General features: G+C 34.6%; 1 protein-coding gene across 1 annotated transcript in view; it reads right to left on the bottom strand.

Annotated features, from left to right (window-relative positions):
- LOC136026028 (T-box transcription factor TBX1-like) overlaps positions 1 to 18,605 on the bottom strand; it is a 47,184-nt gene extending 28,579 nt beyond the window's left edge. The window contains exons 1-3 of the mRNA XM_065702185.1: positions 18,330 to 18,605; positions 10,195 to 10,468; positions 2,969 to 3,085 (exon numbers count right to left, since the gene is read on the bottom strand). Coding sequence (XP_065558257.1) covers positions 2,969 to 3,085; positions 10,195 to 10,468; positions 18,330 to 18,420 — 482 coding nt within the window. The 5' untranslated portion in view covers positions 18,421 to 18,605. The remainder of the gene's footprint in view (positions 1 to 2,968; positions 3,086 to 10,194; positions 10,469 to 18,329) is intronic.
- Positions 18,606 to 19,906: the final 1,301 nt, after the last annotated feature.

Here is a 19,906-nt window from a genome sequence, read left to right as displayed (position 1 = left end):
GAAAACAAAAAAAAATATATTTAAAAGAAATAGTTCGATATCAAAAATTTTCCATTATTGACGTCGATTAAAGAAAGGCCACATTCATCAAGATTCAGCTGAGTAGTACCACGAGATTGTGAAAACAGATTTTCAGGAATTCTAAAAAAGAGCCCAAAATCCTCAAACATGACGTAAAATTTAAAAAAGTACATCATTGAAGCCGTCCTTGTTAAAAACCCTTAATTGGACCTTTACAGTACCCTAGACTACATTTTTGCTTGGGTATTACTGTTTTCCTCCATTTTTCTTTTCCTCGCCGGCTCTAGTAGGCTACTGTAAGGCCGTAGAGAGACCACTATGGACTCATGGCACAGTAATATTAACGATCACACAATTTAAATAGACCGGCATTGATAATGTTGCTTTTAAGAGCCGTTTCCCCCCAATTTTGATGAAAAACAACAGTTCTGGCCCAATAAGGCCCAAGATGTACTTAATCGTTAGCAGGATTAGGTGTTCTTATCTCACCTGCTAATCTAATATTCATATGCATCGTTGAAATTTGTATAACTATAAGTTGTCCAGGCTCACAGCAGGCCAAGATTTAGTCAAGTAAAAATTCTACGATAACCAATCAATACAAAATTGTTATAAAAGGACCCAGTTTCTTGAGTGGAAGGATGAGGCCTCAAATAGTTTTTTCGTGCACCAGGCTCAACTTAGCCAATGGGCTTAAGGCTGTAAGTAAAACTGATCAGAGACAAGAGTATTTTTTGGCTAGTTTCTGAGCCCCAACATCCTTCCAACTCCCCCAACAAAATGAGCAAGCCTTTGGCCCTTAATGCGATAAAACAGAAAATTCCTTTCATATCGTTGTACAACATTTCAAATTGTTTTTCCTAATATTAAAATTTTGATTAAAAGAAAAAGATTTTGAGACCGTAAACAGGCTTCACTAAGCCATACGTAATAATTTAGCTTGGAAAGTTGGCCTTCGTAAACGATAATTGTTCATCAAAACCATATTAAAATAGAAAAAATATAATAGACATAAAAAAACTCTCTTTTCAAATGCAATCAAAGCCTTCCTCATTTAAAGTCTTGAAGGCTTTGAACGAGCAAAAGTAGCAATAAACAGGATGAACTGTTACCCCTCTAAACTCCCCACTTGTAGCTATCACCTGACTCCTAGATCTTGGCTGAAAGTTGCTACAATGCAGCAGATACGAAAACGACACCTACAAACACTTATTAATTTTAAAAAATGGACGCATTTTCCTGTTCTCGACTAAAATATTGAAATTGTGTTGCTTTCAGCAAAGAATTAGCAATTGCTTAAACGTTTTACGAGTGGGAAGTTAAGGGAGAGCATTCCGCATCCTGTTCAGAGTTACTTTTACTCATTGGCTGTTGTAACATTGCTTTTTAAGTGAATTTAGAAAAGGCTTGTTTTTGTTTCTATTTTCGCGAAGAATTTATTCTACATTTTGTTCAGAATAAAAGAAAGGAAATAGAAAGCGAGCAAGCCAATTAAAGCAAGTAAAATAGGAGTAAAGTGGCACAGTTTTGTAAAAACTGGGGTTTTATTATTATCAAAATTCTCAGTGTCCGCACTTTGCAATTTGGATTTAGACATGGTAACATAACTTATAACACAAAAAAAAATGAAGTACATATACATAACTAAATTGAAATATACCAGATTTTGTGAGTTTTGTAATAAGAAATTGTTGGGGAAAATAATAAGAAAATTCTAACTGGCCTAAGCGAATTTGATCAGTAGTCTCTGAGCCACGATCGCTAGAAGGCAAAACGTTCATATAATCAAGATCTTGGTCGTATATAAAAGCATTCTTTTTTTCTTTTTTTATGTAGAACTATCTAAGTACAGGTTAGTTAGACCCAAAGCAGGTGAAGTATTGTTCCTTTTACAATTTGTTTGTGCAAAAATTGTCTTGCTTGCCGTCAAAGATCTTTCGTTTGCTGTAACTGACCCCACGAGGTTAGTTCAGACACTTATATGTAATTGAGACTCCATCTTTGTTCCTCTCCTCCCCTCAAAAATGAATTAGGATATTTACATTGTTCCCATCTTTTATGTTATCTATCCTTTATTTTTCAGTTTAAGAAAATTTAGCCCCTTGTAAAAATAGCTTTATCGTATACTTTCTTTATGTCGCCTTTCTCTGTTTGGGAAGAACTATGGCCATGTTTAAGAATCTACCGCTGAATAGCACGACCATGAAACTATGACTATGTTTCAGAATTTATCTTCAAAATTACTTGAAGTCAAACCCAAGTACTAGATGAAAAAGGATAAAAAATAAAGATCGCATCGAATCGGCGTTTCAGTTGCTAGGTTTTTTTTACGGGGACAAGTAGCAAGCTTGTCACCCAACCTTGTTGCGGCGGGGATCGAACCCGTGTGCTCCGCATTGCCAAGCAGAGCATCAGTCCACTGTGCTACAACAAGGTAGAAGCTAGAATTTTTTCTTTAATTTTTTAGAATTTCTTAGAATTGTGCTACAACAAGGTAGAATTTTTGTCACTTTTCGTGCGCTCCATAACAGAAGTAAGAAACTAAGCGACAAGCTATATTAAGTTTACATTAGTTTATTGAAATTTAAACGCGAGTTAAAGGTCTACAATTCCTTGACTCCAGCTTTAAAATTTCAAAAAGTAAGCAGATTATTTTATGTTCATAAATTTTCTCTGCGTCTAGTTTCCTTATCACGGCACTCCAGAACCCTAGGCATTCACAAAAGACCCCTAGGAATTTCGTAACGAATATTGAAGGGGAAGAGGAAATTGTGTATTAATCCCGAGTAACTCATCCCAAAGTGTTGAGACTTAAACGTAACTATGTATTTTTTTGGCCATTTAATGGAATTCAATAGCCGTGATACTTTGGGAATAAAAAGGCTCATTCTTGACCAGCTCTATACAATTTGATAGGGTTATTTTATAGGAGAACAAGAAAGCATACCTGTGAAAAGCATATCTGTATCGCTTGTCGTCAACTGGAACGAAATCAACTACCAGCATGTAGTCTGAATTTGGATCTAATCCAAAAAGTCTGGCTTGCATGGTTGGAAACATCCGCCTGATAAAAGAAGAAATATCTAAAGAGTTGATCAGATGGACAACCAGAGTCGTACACAGAGAGGAAGGACCTTTGAGCCTCAGCCCTCTCCCGCAAAATTTTGAAGCATTTAAATATTCGCCATTATCTGCAATTTTTTCCCTTTGATTCAGTTTTAAAGTTTCTGAAAACATACACTTTAAATTTCGAGTTAAAATCGTCTCCAAAAATCTAATTCCAGTGTACGTGCCTACAGACGACTCTGTACTGCAAATTGATCAAACAGTTCGTGGTAACGAACTGTAGTAAGGAGCGATCCGGCTCAATAGTAACCAAAACTCTAAAAAACTGAATTTTGATATCAATAGCTACATCAAAAGAATGGCATTTTAATGCTGATTTTAAATATATAAGTTTCATCAAGTTTAGTTTTACCCATCAAAAGTTACGAGCCTGAGAAAATTTGCCTTATTTAGGAAAATAGGAGGAAACACCCCCTAAAAGTCGTAGGATCTTAACGAAAATTACACCATCAGATTCAGCGTATCAGAGAACCTTACTGTAGAAGTTTCAAGCTCCTATCTACAAAAATGTGGAATTTTATATTTTTTGCCAGAAGACAAATCACGGGTGCGTGTTTATTTGTTTGTTTATTTTTTTTATTTATTTTTTTTCCAGGGGTCATCGTATCGACCAAGTGGTCCTAGAATGTCACAAGAGGGCTCATTCTAACGGAAATGAAAAGTTCTAGTGTCCTTTTTAAGTGACCAAAAAAATTGGAGGGCATCTAGGCCCCCTCCCACGCTCATTTTTTTCCCAAAGTCAACGGATCAAAATTTTGAGATAAATATTTTGTTCAGCATAGTCAAAAACTATAATAACTATGTCTTTGGGGATGACTTACTCCCCCACAGTCCCTGGGGGAGGAGCTGCAAGTTACAAAGTTCGACCAGTGTTTACATATAATAATGGTTATTGGGAAGTGTACAGACATTTTCAGGGGGATTTTTTTGGTTTTGGGGGTAGGTTTGAGGGGAGGGGGCTATGTGGGAGGATCTTTCCTTGGAGAAATATGTCATGGGGGAAGAAAAATTCAATGAAAAGGGCGCAGGGCGCAGGACGAATCTGGTCACGTTAGAAAAAAACGTCAAATTCAGAGCTTAATATACAATGCTGGGTGTTCGGAGCCTCTCTATTATGGAGTATAATTTGAAAATAACACAACTATACGAGCGATAAGACATATATACCACAACCATAACTCAACTAACGAAAGAACTGCTAAGAGATAACACAACTATAAAGCGAAAACAGGTGAAAACTAACGGGAAGAAAAAATATAATCCTTTTCCAATTTTGAACCTAACTTCCGCAAAGGAGTAATAATGTCAGAAGCCCCGAAATACCGAATTATTTTCTTTTCAAACAGTTCGTGGTAACGAACTGTAGTAAGGAGCGACCCGGCTCAATAGTAAGCGAAACTCTAAAAAACGGAATTTTGATGCTAAAAGATACATCAAAAGAATCAAATTTTTATGCTGATTCTAGATATATAAGTTTCGTCAAATTTAATCTTTGTCATCAAAAGTTACGACCCTGAGAAAATTTGTCTTATTTTGGAAAATAGGGGAAAACACCCCCTAAAAGTCATTTAATCTTAAATTATTCCGTATATGAAATGGGTTGTCCCCTCCGCAATCCCTCGCTCTTTACGCTAAAGTATTCAATTGTTTTAAAAAATAGAATTGTGGCAAAGAATCAAACTTTAGCGTAAAGAGCAAGGGATTGCGGAGGAGACAACCCATTTCATATACGGAGTAATTTCTGTCCGTTTTAAGTTTTAATATCGCTCCTTACTTTCAGTTTAAAAAACTAGTTTTTTTTATTTAATAACACCAAGAAATAAGATTAATGTCTTTTTTACTAACACTTTCGCTGTACTTGCTCACTACTAAATGCTGGAGCTGAAATAATACCGAAAATTTAAAAAGTTTGATAAGGGGAAAAAATATGATTATCATAACTACTGTCATGTTACCAGTACTGCTGCGAATTCTTCCTATAAGCAAGGTTACATGTGAACTTGAAATGCAAAAATATCTTTGCAGCTTTTTTTGAAAGAGGACCAAGCACAGCCTTCGTTGGACCGGTAAAACTGAAGTCGGTTCTTCCGTCCCTGGGTTAGACCTCTTTGGATCTGAAGTCACGGTAGAAATATGCTAATTTCAACCCCCAAGAAATTTAAAGGTGTCTTAAAACGGAATATCAATTGCTGATTTCGATGTTTAGGAAAATCAATAAGGTAAACTAGCTGACCTGACATATATGCATGCATATATGCCTTACATCTATTCATATATGCATGATACCAGTTGGATCAGTTCTTGCTAAAGCTGGTACGCTAGGAAAATAAAAGTCAATAGTATATATAAAATAAAATAGGATACATGTCTCTGTTAATGTATTACCTGAATAACCCGACAAAAACAACCAATAATACGAAGTTATAAGACATACACATTTATTTTTGCTAGAAAGTATCGATGGCTGATGACCTTATATAAATATTATGATATTATATACTATTATGACACAAAAAATAGCAAGCTGCTATCCCGCATTTAGATCCAAAGTGGCACCAAGCTGGGTACTTAAGGCCCGAATTTCGAAAACCTGTTGGGGTTTCTCCCCTTATATGTCTTGTGACAGCCTCCGACGGGAAAAAAATCTATTTGATGAGCTTTTTTGCTATCTAAGTAAGTAGTTAAGTTTGGGAAGCAGAACCTTTGGGGCTGGGTCCGGAGCTTTAATTATGCTCTGATAAGTTATTTTCGAACTCGCATCTCCACTACTTCTATAATTGTAAAGCTTAGAAGAGTGAGTGCAACCTATGTCTTTTACTTTGGTAAAAAACACTTATGTCTTTCATTTTGGTCAGAGTACATTTTTATTTTGATTCTATATTGTGAAAATACAATTGTTATGATTTGAGTAAGATTTTAAATCCAATTAGATTTGTTTTTTTTTTTACCAAGACACATTTTTACAAAATCTTTAGAGCCTTATTAAACAAGATTTGACAAGGTACAAGGCTCATCCCCTGAATGTTCACTCCCCTGAAATGTTTGTCCAACTCGTAAAAAAGTAAAAGAAGGATATAACCTAATCTTTGATGTGGTTTTTAATTCCCCCCCCCCACACACAAAAAAAATCCTGGGTACGACTCTGGTTGACATATTTTATTTTGATTGCTTGCGCTTTAATTGGGAACTAAGTCCATTACTAAAAGCTTTTATGAAGTATTTTTTTTTTATTTTTCCCCATTTTTCACTGACGGTGCATTAATATTTAATCCCTTGTATCAAGATCATGTTCTAATAATCAAACCACTGATTTACAAGTCATTTTGGACATCAGCTGAACGTAGCCATAAATATGGTTTAAACACCAATAAAACGTAAAATATTGTACGTCAAATTATTATTGAGAAAAAACACTTATGTCTTTAATTTTGGTCTGATTATACTTTTATTTGATTCTATATTGTGAAAATATAATTGTTATGATTTGAGTAAGATTTTAAACCCAATTAGATTTGCTTTTTTTTTTTTACCAAGACACATTTTTACAAAATCTTTAGAGCCTTATTAAACAAGATTTGACAAGGTACAAGGCTCATCCCCTGAATGTTCACTCCCCTGAAATGTTTGTCCAACTCGTAAAAAAGTAAAAGAAGGATATAAACTAATCTTTGATGTGGTTTTTAATTCCCCCCCCCCACAAAAAAAATCCTGGGTACGACTCTGGTTGACATATTTTATTTTGATTGCTTGCGCTTTAATTGGGAACTAAGTCCATTACTAAAAGCTTTTATGAAGTATTTTTTTTTATTTTTCACTGACGGTGCATTAATATTTAATCCCTTGTATCAAGATCATGTTCTAATAATCAAACCACTGATTTACAAGTCATTTTGGACATCAGCTGAACGTAGCCATAAATATGGTTTAAACACCAATAAAACGTGAAGTATTGTACGTCAAATTATTGTTGAGAAAAAACACTTATGTTTTTAATTTTGGTATGAGTATACTTTTATTTGATTCTATATTGTGAAAATATAATTGTTATGATCTGAGTAAGATTGTAAACCCAATTAGATTTGCTTCTTTTTTTTACCAAGACGCAAATTTACAAAATCTTTAGGATCTTATTGAACAAGATTTGACAAGATACAAGGCTCATCCCCTGAATGTTCACCCCCCTGAAATGTTTTTCCAACTCGTAAAAACGTAAAAGATGAATATAAACAAATTTTGGTATGTTTTTTTATTTCTTTTTACCCCCTCCCCCCACCAAGAAAAATTCCTGGGTACGACTCTGGTTGACATACTTTATTTCGATTGCTTGCGCTTTAATTGGGAACTACCCTCATTACTAAAAGCTATTATGAAGTATTGTTTTTTTTCCCATTTTTCACTGACGGTGCATTAATATTCAACCCCTTGCATCAAGACCATGTTCTAATGATCAAACTACTGATTTACGAGTCATTTTGGACATCAGCTGAACGTAGGCATGAATATGGTTTAAACACCAATAATATGTAAAATAATAGTCAAAATATTATTGAAAATACACTTATGTCTTTCATTTTGGTCTGAGTATACTTTTATTTTGATTCTATATTATGAAAACATAATTTTTATGATTTAAGTAAGATTGTAAACCCAATTAGATTTGTTTTTCTTTTTTAGCAAGACACATTTTTACAAAATCTTTAGGACCTTATTAAACAAGATTTGACAGGTACAAGGCTCAAAATGCTTTCCCTCGGTTCGTTTTGCGCGGTAGATCTTTCACTTTTATTAAATAAAAAAACTAGGTTTTTTTAACAGAAAGTAAGGAGCGATATTAAAACTTAAAACGAACAGAAATTACTCCATATATAAAATGGGTTGTCCCCTCCGCAATCCCTCTCTCTTTACGCTAAAGCTTTTAATTGTTTAAAAAATAAAATCGTGGCAAAGAGTCAAACTTTAGCGTAAAGAGCGAGGGATTGCGGAGGGGACAACCCATTTCATATACGGAGTAATTTCTGTTCGTTTTAAGTTTTAATGTCGCTTCTTACTTTCAGTTAAAAACCTAGTTTTTTTTATTTAATTTCTGAACGTTTTTGAATTAATGCATGTTTGATTTTGGCTCTCCACACATAAATTATTAAAATGAAATTTGTATATTAACTCTTTTTTTGGCTAAATGGCTTTCTCTTAGTTTTGATCAGACAATTTTGAGAAATAATGGGTGGGGAAGGAGGCCTAGTTGCCTTCCATTTTTTCGGTTACTTAAAAAGGCAACTAGAACTTTTAATTTTTAACGAACGGTTTTATTAGTAAAAAATATACGCAACTTAAGAATTAACTTACATAACAAAGTTTTATATTCTTATATTTTTATTATGTATATGAGGGGGTTTGTACCCTCGTTAATACCTCGCTCTTTACACTAAATCGTAAGTTTTGTCCCAATTACTTAAGAATGAACCCTGAATCAGAAAGGCCGTAGAATAAATAGTTGAAATTACTAAAAATACTTTAGCATAAAGAGCTAGGTATTTATCTCCTCCTAAATACCTCGCTCTTTATTCTAAAGTATTTTTAGAACCCCTCATATGTGTGAACCCCTTTTCATTGAATTTGTCTTCCCCCATGACATATTTCTCCAAGGAAAGATCCTCCCACATAGCCCCCTCCCTTCAACGCCACCCCCCAAACCAAAAAAATCCCTTGAAAACGTCTGTACACTTCCCAATAACCATTACTATATGTAAATACTGGTCAAAATTTGTAACTTGCAGCCCCTCCCCCAGGGATTGTGAGGGAACAAGTCATTCCTAAAGACATAGTTCTTATGGTTTTCGACTATGCGGAACAAAATGGTCATATCAAAATTTCGATTCGTTGACTTTGGGAAAAATGAGGATGGGAGGGGGCCTAGGTGCCCTCCAATTTTTTGGTCACTTAAAAAGGGCACTATAACGTTTCATTTCCGTTAGAATGAGCCCTCTCGCAACATTCTAGGACAACTAGGTCAATACGATCACCCCTGGGAAAAAAATACAAACAAACAAACAAACACGCATCCGTGATCTGCCTTCTGGCAAAAAATACGAAATTCCACATTTTTGTAGATAGGAGCTTGAAATTTTTTCTGTAGGGTTCTCTGATACGCCGAATGCGATGGTGTGATTTTCGTTAAGATTCTATGACTTTTAGGGGGTGTTTCCCCCTATTTTTCAAAATAAGGCAAATTTTCTCAGGCTCCTAACTTTTGATGACAAAGACTAAATTTGATTAAACTTATATATTTAGAATCAGCATAAAAATTCAATTCCTGTGATATATCCTCAAAATTCCGTTTTTTAAAGTTTCGTTTACTATTGAGCCGGGTCACTCCTTACTACAGTTCGTTACCACGAACTGTTTGATAAAACAATGTTTTAAGTCCAATATATATAAGGGCTCTTTGGAGGGGCAAGGGGAAGAGGTCGTTAATTAAATCGTTAATTCAACTCTCCAGGGCCAAATTTTGGCTCTAGAGCTGTTCCTGAAAATTAAATTGACCTGGATCAACTACATTCCAAGATAATGGAAAGCCCATCGCCTAAATTCTTCCAGCACTGACAAATTGAAGACTGATAACATAAGTACAGGTGATTACATAGAGGGTGTCTTTTGTGCACTGTGACCAATCGATATCTAAGATCGATACATATTGCCGTCGAATGTCCTTTTTATACTTTGCATTAAAAAAGAAAGGATTACTTGGACAAGGCATACTCCTCTGTTTGGGGGTATTTTTGACTAGCTCAAAACCACAAGTGGAAACTGTTCAACTAGGAACAACAAGGATGACACGGCGTGTATTATAGCACGTTGTCTTACTCTGAGGACAGAGTAGAATAAACCCAGATGAAAGAAATATCCTCTACTTGAAGGAAATCGAACAACTCGTCAACTAGCAATATTTAGAAAGTTGAGTTATTTGACAATATAGCAAAAAGTAAACGAATTAGCAAAAAATGCTGATAAGAAAACAAAGCACTATCTACCTACTTTAGGGTAGCTTACCTTCCCGCTTTTGTAACAATCATTTCTGTGCCTAATTCGTTAAATTCATCCCATAGTTGTTTGAGTTCTAAGGAAGCAGTCACACCGCATAATTTTGAATGTAGAGGTTTCTTCTCTCCTGGTTCATTATCTTCATTCTCAGAATTACTTGACTGCGGAGACAAGGTTGAAGAAGGTGGTGTTAATGGAGGAGGTTGGTTGCATTGCCCGTAAGATGAGTCTTGCAGATCAACAGAGGTCAAATGCCGTGCTGCAGATGTCTTCTCCAAAGAAGCTGGAAGAAATAAAATATCGCTTTCTTTTAACTGGTTCCAAAAAACATACATGTAAGTCTTTTTCTTATTGCATAAAAGTGATTATACTAAAAAAAATCATTTTTGTCATTCCCTTTAAGAAGTCCGTCATTAAACACTCGTGTGTGCATCTCAATGGGTTGTCATATGTGCAGAAGATTTTCTAGCTATTCAACTAGACATTTGGCTGTACTCTACGAGTGGCAGTCCCACTTGCCACTGATTTTGTTACACAACGGTGTGAATCCACGATATATACTATGTTATATCTATTCCTTTTTATTTTGGAAAACCGTTTATTTGCTATGTAATTGCAGCATAAAGTACGTATGCAAACTGATGGCTTCAGGCCATGCTCTCCAAATTTTTAGTCAAACCCCCAGTCCTACAATTTTCTTGTATTATTCATATAAGTCCTCTAATGTTACTTTTCACTTAAATTGATACCTTGCCCAAAATAAATAACCATTTACTTCGGAATACGTTCCTGTTTACATGCATATACAGGCGTAGCTTATTCTTGGTTATAACCGAAAAATACTGCTTCATAGAGAGTTTGGGACCAAACTTATTTATAGGTTCAGCTGTTTAGTTGGGTGCCGAAAAATAATTTGTTGGTTGGATAAATTTAGAAGAAGGTTTCCAAGCTACCCTGCTTAGAATAAGTTTTTAGTAATCGATTCTTCAATTAAGCGATTTTTTGAGCAAAATTTGCCCCCTAGCAAATTTTAAAAGCACATTTTATGGGATTTTCTTTGACAAAACTTGCTCCCCCCTGAAAAATGAATTTTGTCCCCATGTGCCTCTTCAAGAGAATCCAAAGAAGGCAAACTACAGTTGTGGATATGAAAAATGTATGATGACAGAGACACCAACAATGTAAGGGCTTTTCATTTTTTTAGACACGAATGTTTGGTCATTGACATGTGTTCGAAGTAGAATAGGTCCTCAAATTGACCCTTGAGGGGCACCATGCTCGATTTTTGAGGGCGAACGAAAAAAAAATCAACAGATATTATTTTGTCGAACGGTTAAAACTCAAACCAAAAAAAAAAAACACACTAAACCCTTATACCAAAATGATCAAGTTTAGAGAGTAGAATATTGTGGATTGAAACATCAGATCTTTACGAGCTAACTGGAAGTTTCCATTTCCTTAGGAAATTTCCATTTCCTTAAAGGCTTCCCCTACAACATTCTCGCGCCCCAACCGAGGGCAACCTGCTTTTTGTTTAGCCCTAGGAGGTTGGCCGAAAAGGACAATCTTCGACAATCTTTAATTCTAGCCCTAGAATTTAGCCCCAGAAATCGGGATTGAACCACATTTTTCGTACAGCTTACTGTTTAAGATACGGTCAGTCAGTCGGGTACCTAAAACAAACCTTAAGCAATATCTCTGGGAAACTTCTAGCAAATCTTCATCCGTTTTTTGCAGCGCTGATGCTTCAGAAGCATAGTTAACCACTGTCGTCACTGTAGCTTCCAATATTCTAATTTCGATTCGCTCGATAAAGTAAATAAAACTTACAATAAAATGAGATCTTTAAAACTGGAATTGAAAAATTTAAACAGTCCCAAGCTGGTTGTTTTTATGATGGAAAGGCTATGTGGTATTCGTAGTCATATGAAGATCATAGAAGCGTGTTGTTCCATTTTTTTTTTTTTTTTCTTTTTTCAGGGACGATCATATCAAACGGAAGGTCCTAGAAGATCGGAAGACTGCAAATCGACAAAAAAATTTTAAGTGCCTTTTTTAGTTACCAAACAGAATGGAGGGCAAACTAGCCCCCTTCTCCTGTTTTTCCCCAACGACATCCAAATCAAATTGTGATATAGCCATTTGTTTCGTCATAACTAAAAAGTTCAACAATTATACCTCGGGGGATCACAAGACACCTCACGTCCCTTGGGGAAAGGACTGTAAGATCTACGATTTGTCAATTGCTGACAGATAGTATCAAACAGTTGGTGGTAACGAACTGTAAGTAAGGAGCAACCCGGCTCGATAGTAACCGAAACTAGAAAAAACGGGATTTTGATACCAATAGACGCTTTAAAAGAATTAGATTTTTAAGCTGATTTCAAATATCTAAGTTTCATCAAGTTTGGTCTTACCAATCAAAAGTTACGACCCTGAGAATATTTGCCTTATTTTTGAAAAAAAAAGTGAAAACGCCTCCTAAAAGTAATAGAATCTCAATGAAAAAAAAACACCATCAGATTCAGCGTATCAGAGAACAGTACTGTTGAGGTTCCAAGCTCTTATCTGCAAAAATGTCGAATTTTGTATTTTTTGCCAGAAGAAAGATCACGGATGCGTTTTATAATTGTATTCATTTTTTTATTCCCAGGGGTGATTGTGTCAACCCAGTGGCTCTCATGAGAGGGCTCATTCGGATGGAAATTAAAAGTTATAGTACCCTTTTTAAATGACCAAAAAAGCTGGAGGGCAACTAGGCCCCTTCCCACGCTCATTTTTTCCCTTAGTCACCCGATCAAAATTTTGAGACGCCGGATTTCCGAGCATTATTTTTCCAAACGGGGCGCCGGATTTCCGAGCATTATTTAAAAAAACATCAGAAATTAAATAAAAACGAGTTTTTTCAACTGAAAGTAAGGAGCAACATTAAAACTTACGAATTGAAATTGTTACGTATATCAGAGGGTTCACCCCCTCGTCAATACCTCGCTCTTTACGCTAAAGTTTGAATTTTGTCCCAATTTTTTAAGAAAGACTCCTGAATCATAAAGAACTTTTCTTTTAAAAGCTCTAAAAAAAACTTTAGCGTAAATGCATTGTATTCGTGTGTTTAAATACTTTAAAACGTTTTGTATAGGAAAAGAGGAAAATCACCATTTAAGATCAGTGAAAACAGAGCTTCTGGTAGTATTTGTTACCCCCCCCCCAGCCGATTCTCCAAGAATTTCCCGAAAAGGCCCATAATGCACTGCCTTTCCTTTCCCCCTCTCCTCCGGTAGATACGTCAATATAAATAAAAGTTCAAATAGACTTTCTCGGTTCTTGGAGAATGGGGAGGGATGATAACAAATACTACTAGAAGCTCTGTTTTCAACGATTTTAAATGTCGATTTTCCTCTTTCCCTATACAGAACGTTTGAATGTATTTAAACATGCGAATACAATGTATTTAAACATCAGAGAACACTACTGTGGAGGTCATGATGGCTTCATCCACGCCGAAGAGCAAGTCATGTAGGGCTTCCATCCACATGAAGAATAATACCCGTCTCTATCCACCCAAATTTCTTTAGTAAGATTATTACAAAGAACTTGTTCAACAAAATTACTGTTCATCAAAAACCGGACTAAATGATTAAATCTTGTCCAAAATTTTACTTACAACCCAATATTTGAATTTTCAAGCAGAAAACAGGAGAAACGGCAAGCTACAACCAATTTACAATTATTGGTACATACACTTTAACAGCAATAAATCACGCGTTTATTGGGCTGGCAGCCCACATCATATCTTAGTTAAGCCTGTGCATGATTTGAAAAACAATTAGAAATAGAATTTTTATCAGTGTTTTACTGAAACCACCCCGATAAAACGGGAGATTCTTTTCTTAGTCCTTTAAGTATCAGAGGACTCTGAAGATTCAAGAAACTTTTATTTCTCTTTCAACACTCCGTACATTGAATGTGCGGATTGGTTCTATACCGAATATAATCGTTGATATTTCATTTACTATGACTAAGATGATTAAATAATTAGTGCGATTGGAAAGAAAAGAAAGAGACGGCCATTTATACTCTATTCAGTTGACTTCTTTGAAAAAATACGGCCCAAGACCGACAAAATACATAAAGATACAACCTAAATCAAACAGTTCGTGGTAACGAACTGTAGTAAGGAGCGACCCGGCTCAATAGTAGCCGAAACTCGGATTTTGGGATTTTGATACCAATAGTTACATCAAAAGAATCGCATTTTAATGCTGATTTTAAATATATAAGTTTCATCAAGATCAGTTATACCCATCAAAAGCTACGAGCCTGAGAAAATTTGCCTCATTTTAGAAAATAGGGGGAGACACACCCTAAAATCATACAATCTGATAGGAGGAGACACCCCCTAAAATCCTACAATCTAAAATCATAAAATCATACAATCAATAACTACATCAAAAGAATCGAATTTTAATGATGATTTTAATTATATAAGTTTAATCCAGTTTAGTCTTACCCATCAAAAGTTACGAGCATGAGAAAATTTGCCTTATTTTAGAAAAAAGAGGGAAACAACCCCTAAAAGTCATAGAATCTTAACGAAAATCACACCATCAGATTCAGCGTATCAGAGAACCTTATTGTGGAAGTTTCAAGCTCCTATCTACAAAAATGTGGAATTTCGCATTTTTTGCCAGAAGACAGATCACGGATGCGTGTTTATTTGTTTTTTGTTGTTTTTTTTTTCGCAGGGGTGATCGTATCGACTGAATGGTCCTAGAATTTCGCGAGAGGGCTCTTTCTAAAGTAAATTAAAAGTTCTCGTGCCCTTTTTAAGTGACCAAAATAGTGGAGGGCACCTAGGCCCCCTCCCACGCTCTTTTTTCCCAAAAGTCACCGGATCAAAATTCCGAGATAGCCATTTTATTCACCATAGTCGAAAAATCTAATAACCATGTCTTTAGGGACGACTTACTCCCCCACAGTCCCCGTGGGAGGGGCTGCAAGTTACAAACTTTGACCTGTGTTTACATATAGTAATGGTTACTGGGAAGTGTACAGACATTTTCAGGGGGATTTTTTATGTTTAGGGGTGAGATTTGAGAGGGAAAGGGGGTTACGTGGGAGGATATTTCCATGGAGAAACTTGTCATGGGGGAAGAGAATTTCAATGAAGGGGGCGCAGGATTTTCTAGCATTATTTGAAAAAAACAATGAAAAAATAAATATGAAAAGTTTTTTCTACTCAAAGTAAGGAACAGCCTTAAAACTTAAAACGAACAAAAAATATTACGCATATGAGGGGCTTACCTCCTCGTTATACCTCACTCTTTACGCTAAAGTATTTTTGGTAATTTCAACTATTTATTCTACGGTCTTTGTGAATCAGAGCTCATTCTTAAAGAATTGGGACAAAATTTAAGCTTCAGGGTAAAGAGCGAGGCATCGACGAGGGTTGAAACCCCTTATACACGCAATAATATACGAATATAGAAGTTCGTTCCGTAAATTAATTCGTAAGTAACGTATATTTTTTACCAATGAAAACGTTTTTAAAAAATTAAAAGTTGTGGCTGCTTTTTTAAGTAATCAAAAAATTGGAGGGCAACTAGGCCTCCTCCCTCACTCCTTTTTTCTCAAAATCTTCCGATTAATTGCAATTAATTAGTATGTAAATTTCGTTTTAATTATTTATGTGCGGAGATCGAAAATCAAAACATGCAATAATTCAAAAACATCCAGAAATTAAATAAGAAAAACAAGTTATTTTAAATGAAAGTAAGGAGCAACACTAAAACTTAAAACGAACAGAAATTACTCCATATATGAAAGGGGCTTTTCCTCCTCAACGCCCCGCTCTTTACGCTAAAGTTTCTTACTGTTTTAAAAATAGAGTTAAGAGAAAGAGTCAAACTTTAGCGTAAAGAGCGAGGCGTTGAGGAGGAAAAGCCCCTTTCATATACGGAGTAACTTCTGTTCGTTTTAAGTTTTAATGTTGCTCCTTACTTTCATTTAAAAAAAGCTTGTTTTTTTTTATTTAATTATTATAAAAAATCACCCGAAAGAAGGATTAAGAATTGGCATTTAAAAAGAACACGGGAAAGTATTTTTTTTTAATGAGATATGAATTTTGCAGGTGATGACGCGATTCTTGGATGCTATGACAGTTTGAGAGGAAATGCTACGGATCAACTTGAACTTCAAACTAAATTTATTTTCCATCAATGCAATGAATTAATTACTTTTCAACCTCAAACATGTCCTATTCTATATATGGAATATTCATGGTGAATTTACCTGCGGGGAGATTTTCCGTTGGGTAGTTTTGGGGTGTATTGTCAGGGGGTATTTTCCATATATATATATATATATATATATATATATATATATATATGTGTGTGTGTGTGTAGATATATATATATATATATATAAATATATATATATATATATATATATATATATATATATATATATATATATATATATATATATATATATATATTATATATATATATATAAACTAGGAGTCTATTTAAATGACTTTTCGATAGGTCTACAACAATCGGGTATCTGAAGATTTTCGCTTGATATAAGTTTGGACCTAATCAAGTCAAGATTCATATTAAGCACTACAAAATGTTCTGCTTAATGGCATTTTAATATAGCATGACAAAACTTGAAAAAACCTGTTTTCTTTTATTTTATTTCTGACTATTTTTCAAATCATGCCAGTCAATCCCCTACCCCCGTGTAAAATTTCCTCTTGTAAATTCCCCCTGGATTTTTTCTTCCCCATAGAAAATTCTCCCTGTGAAAAATCTTTCTCTGTAGAAAATTGCCTCCAGATGATTTCAGTATTTTTCCTAGCAGCAAATACTGTATATAAACAATGGGAAAATGGGTTAACTTACACCTTTTCCTCGGGGGCTGAGGGGAGTGGGTGCGTCACACCAACCGGTACAATTATAGGACCTTCAACAATTTTGAGTCAAATGGTTATCTCGAAATTTTATCAGATGTGTTTTGGGAAAAAGGGGTGGGAGGGGGGCTTTTTGCAAACCAATCTTTTTGGTAGCTTAAATGCACCAGAAATTTCAGCTTCAATTCAAACGAGACATCCCCCGATCTTTTAAGGCCATCGGTTAGATACTATCTCCCTGGGAAAAAACAAACAAAGGCACTTACGTTATCTTTCTTCTAGCAAAAATACAAAATTCCACATTTCCGTATATTGGAACTTGAAACTTCTACAGCAGGATTCTTTACTAATATACTGAATTCGATGATGTGATTTTCATTAATATCAGTTGACTTTTTGGCAGTGTTTCCCCTCTTTCATGAAAATAAGGAAATTTTTCTCACGCTCGTAACTATTGATAAGCAACAGTAAACTTAATAAATTGTATATATATTTGGAATTTGCATAAGAATTCAAGTCTTTTAATTTATCTATTGCTATCAAATTTTATTTTTATTGGGAAGGGTCACTTTTTACTTACAGTTCGTTACTACCAACTGATTTGATACAAGATTTTAGAGTTTCGGACTTAGCTTTGGACTTTGTTTCCCATAAAAAAAAATGAACACAAAGGATTACAATATTACAATATTACATATATTGTACCTATATCTACTTCACCTACGAACATTTTTTTTAATAAAAAAAAATATATATACATTTTTTAACCTATCAGATTATACTTCAGAGCTGAAAATGTACCTATACACTACTAAAGGGAGAAGGGCTATAGCTGGGCTATTCGATGTAATACCTTAAATTAGGTATTTTTTCATTTTGTTTAAATTCTTCTACATTCAGGCAATATTAAAGAAGAAAATTTACGACTTTAGACTTTGGATGAACCCTGTTATTGAACTGTCTCAGACAAATCTAGTGAATGAACTGGAAGTTAATTATTTTGTTCTGTAGAAAGATGTTAGTCTTAATTTTAATTGCTATAATATTTCTGCTGATGACGATCGCTGCACATATTATCAAAACATCCAGAGTTTTGTAAGCGTTTTCACTGTCTAAATAAATGAACTTGTTCTTCTTTAGACTTTTATTTGAAAGGCAAAATTTTACATGCAGAGAAGAAAAAAGAACTATAACAACAGCATTCTTGTTTTTTCGTATGTCACCTACTTACCTTCAACAGCTTTAACTGTTCCAGAATATCCGTTCAAGTTATCAACACTCCAACAACTACTCCAGCATTCATTCGACTGTACTGCGGACATTTTCTATCACTTCTTTTAATTTCAACAAAAATAAATGAATTTCTTCGTTTCCAACACTTGTCATCAAAATGACATCGAACTCTTTTATGATTTCAAGGTTCAACCGTGTTTCGCACTTAGATTAGAACTTGTTGAAATTAAATGTTGTCACTCACCGATCAGGCGAGGATGACTGAACTAATTTTGGCGATGAGAGGATGATTCCAAATTACCTTCCAAAAATAATTGCTTGCCAGAAACCCTTAGAATTTTTTTCTAAAAATTATGCCAAAATCTTCAGAGAAAGATGGACCAATTACTCTCCACAAAATTAAGTTAAACATTAAGAAAGTATATGTTTTTTATTAAAAAAGCAATTAGTTCCCAAATTTTATTAAGACTTGATAAATTTTTAGCCAATAATTTCTAGGCTAAGAGATTTCTCCACGGAATTTCTTTCTAAAATCTGGTTTGCAACCAATCGGAATTTAGCTTTCTGTTTATGGGCGGAGCAATTCAGTGTATGTTTTCCAGACAATTTGACGAATGATATAAATGATCTGGAAGGCAACTGGAATTTCCAGGAGCACTATCTTACCTTAGAAAAACAAACGGAGGCTTCCATTAAGGTTAAAAATACAGAAAGAGCCCTGACAGCGGTTGAAAAATTAATTAACTTTTGTCGTCTTAATATGGGATTAACAATTACTTAAATATAAGGAAAAACCTACTTAAAGTAATTGACAATAAGAAAAATACTGTTTAAAAAAAATATCCGAATTGATCAAAGCTTTTTTTAGCAGATTTAGTTGTATTGAGTTAGATGCATCATATATTATCAAGACATTTTTATCCAGGAATACTCTTAGAGATTTTTAAAAAGCGAAAAGCCAAAACGTTTAAATGCCAAATTCAGATGCTCCTAGGCGAAGATGAAATAGCAGAGACAAAAATAAAGTCCAAACTTACGCATCTGACTATAATTTATTTCCTCCCTATCGATAGATTTATTTCTCCTAAGGAAACGGTAGACCGGGTGCGTTTGTAGATTTGACATAGTTGCCTTTGCCTGTTGTTTTTTAAGAGGCCTTAAAAACTTTTTTTTCTTTTTTTTCAGATTTTGCTCTCAGTGTGTTTTTTTTTTAGAAAGAGTTCAAGAAAGACGAAAACGGGTTTAATTTCAATAAAGCAGTGACAGGCGTACTACAAAGTACTAAAAACCAAAGCAACAACAAAACAGTAATTAATTAAAAAATTCCGAATATTTCACCTCGACATCCGGGAGCCTTCAACAGAAAAAAAAGAAAAAAAATACAGAACAACACAAACAAAATAGAAAAAAAGGAACAAAAGACAAAACCAATAAATAAAACTCACATCTTAATAAAACTTCCAAAGTACGGCAGAACTGTCATCACGCATAAGAACACCAAAATTTCTACATAATTGTGAAACACAAGTTTCATCAAGTTTAGTGTTACCCATCAAAAGTAAAGAGCTTGAGAAA

This window comes from Artemia franciscana, chromosome 4, assembly GCF_032884065.1.
Source record: "Artemia franciscana chromosome 4, ASM3288406v1, whole genome shotgun sequence".
Taxonomy (NCBI): Eukaryota; Metazoa; Arthropoda; class Branchiopoda; order Anostraca; family Artemiidae; genus Artemia; species Artemia franciscana.
Note: the sequence above shows the minus strand (reverse complement) of the source record. Positions and strands in the feature narration are given on the sequence as shown.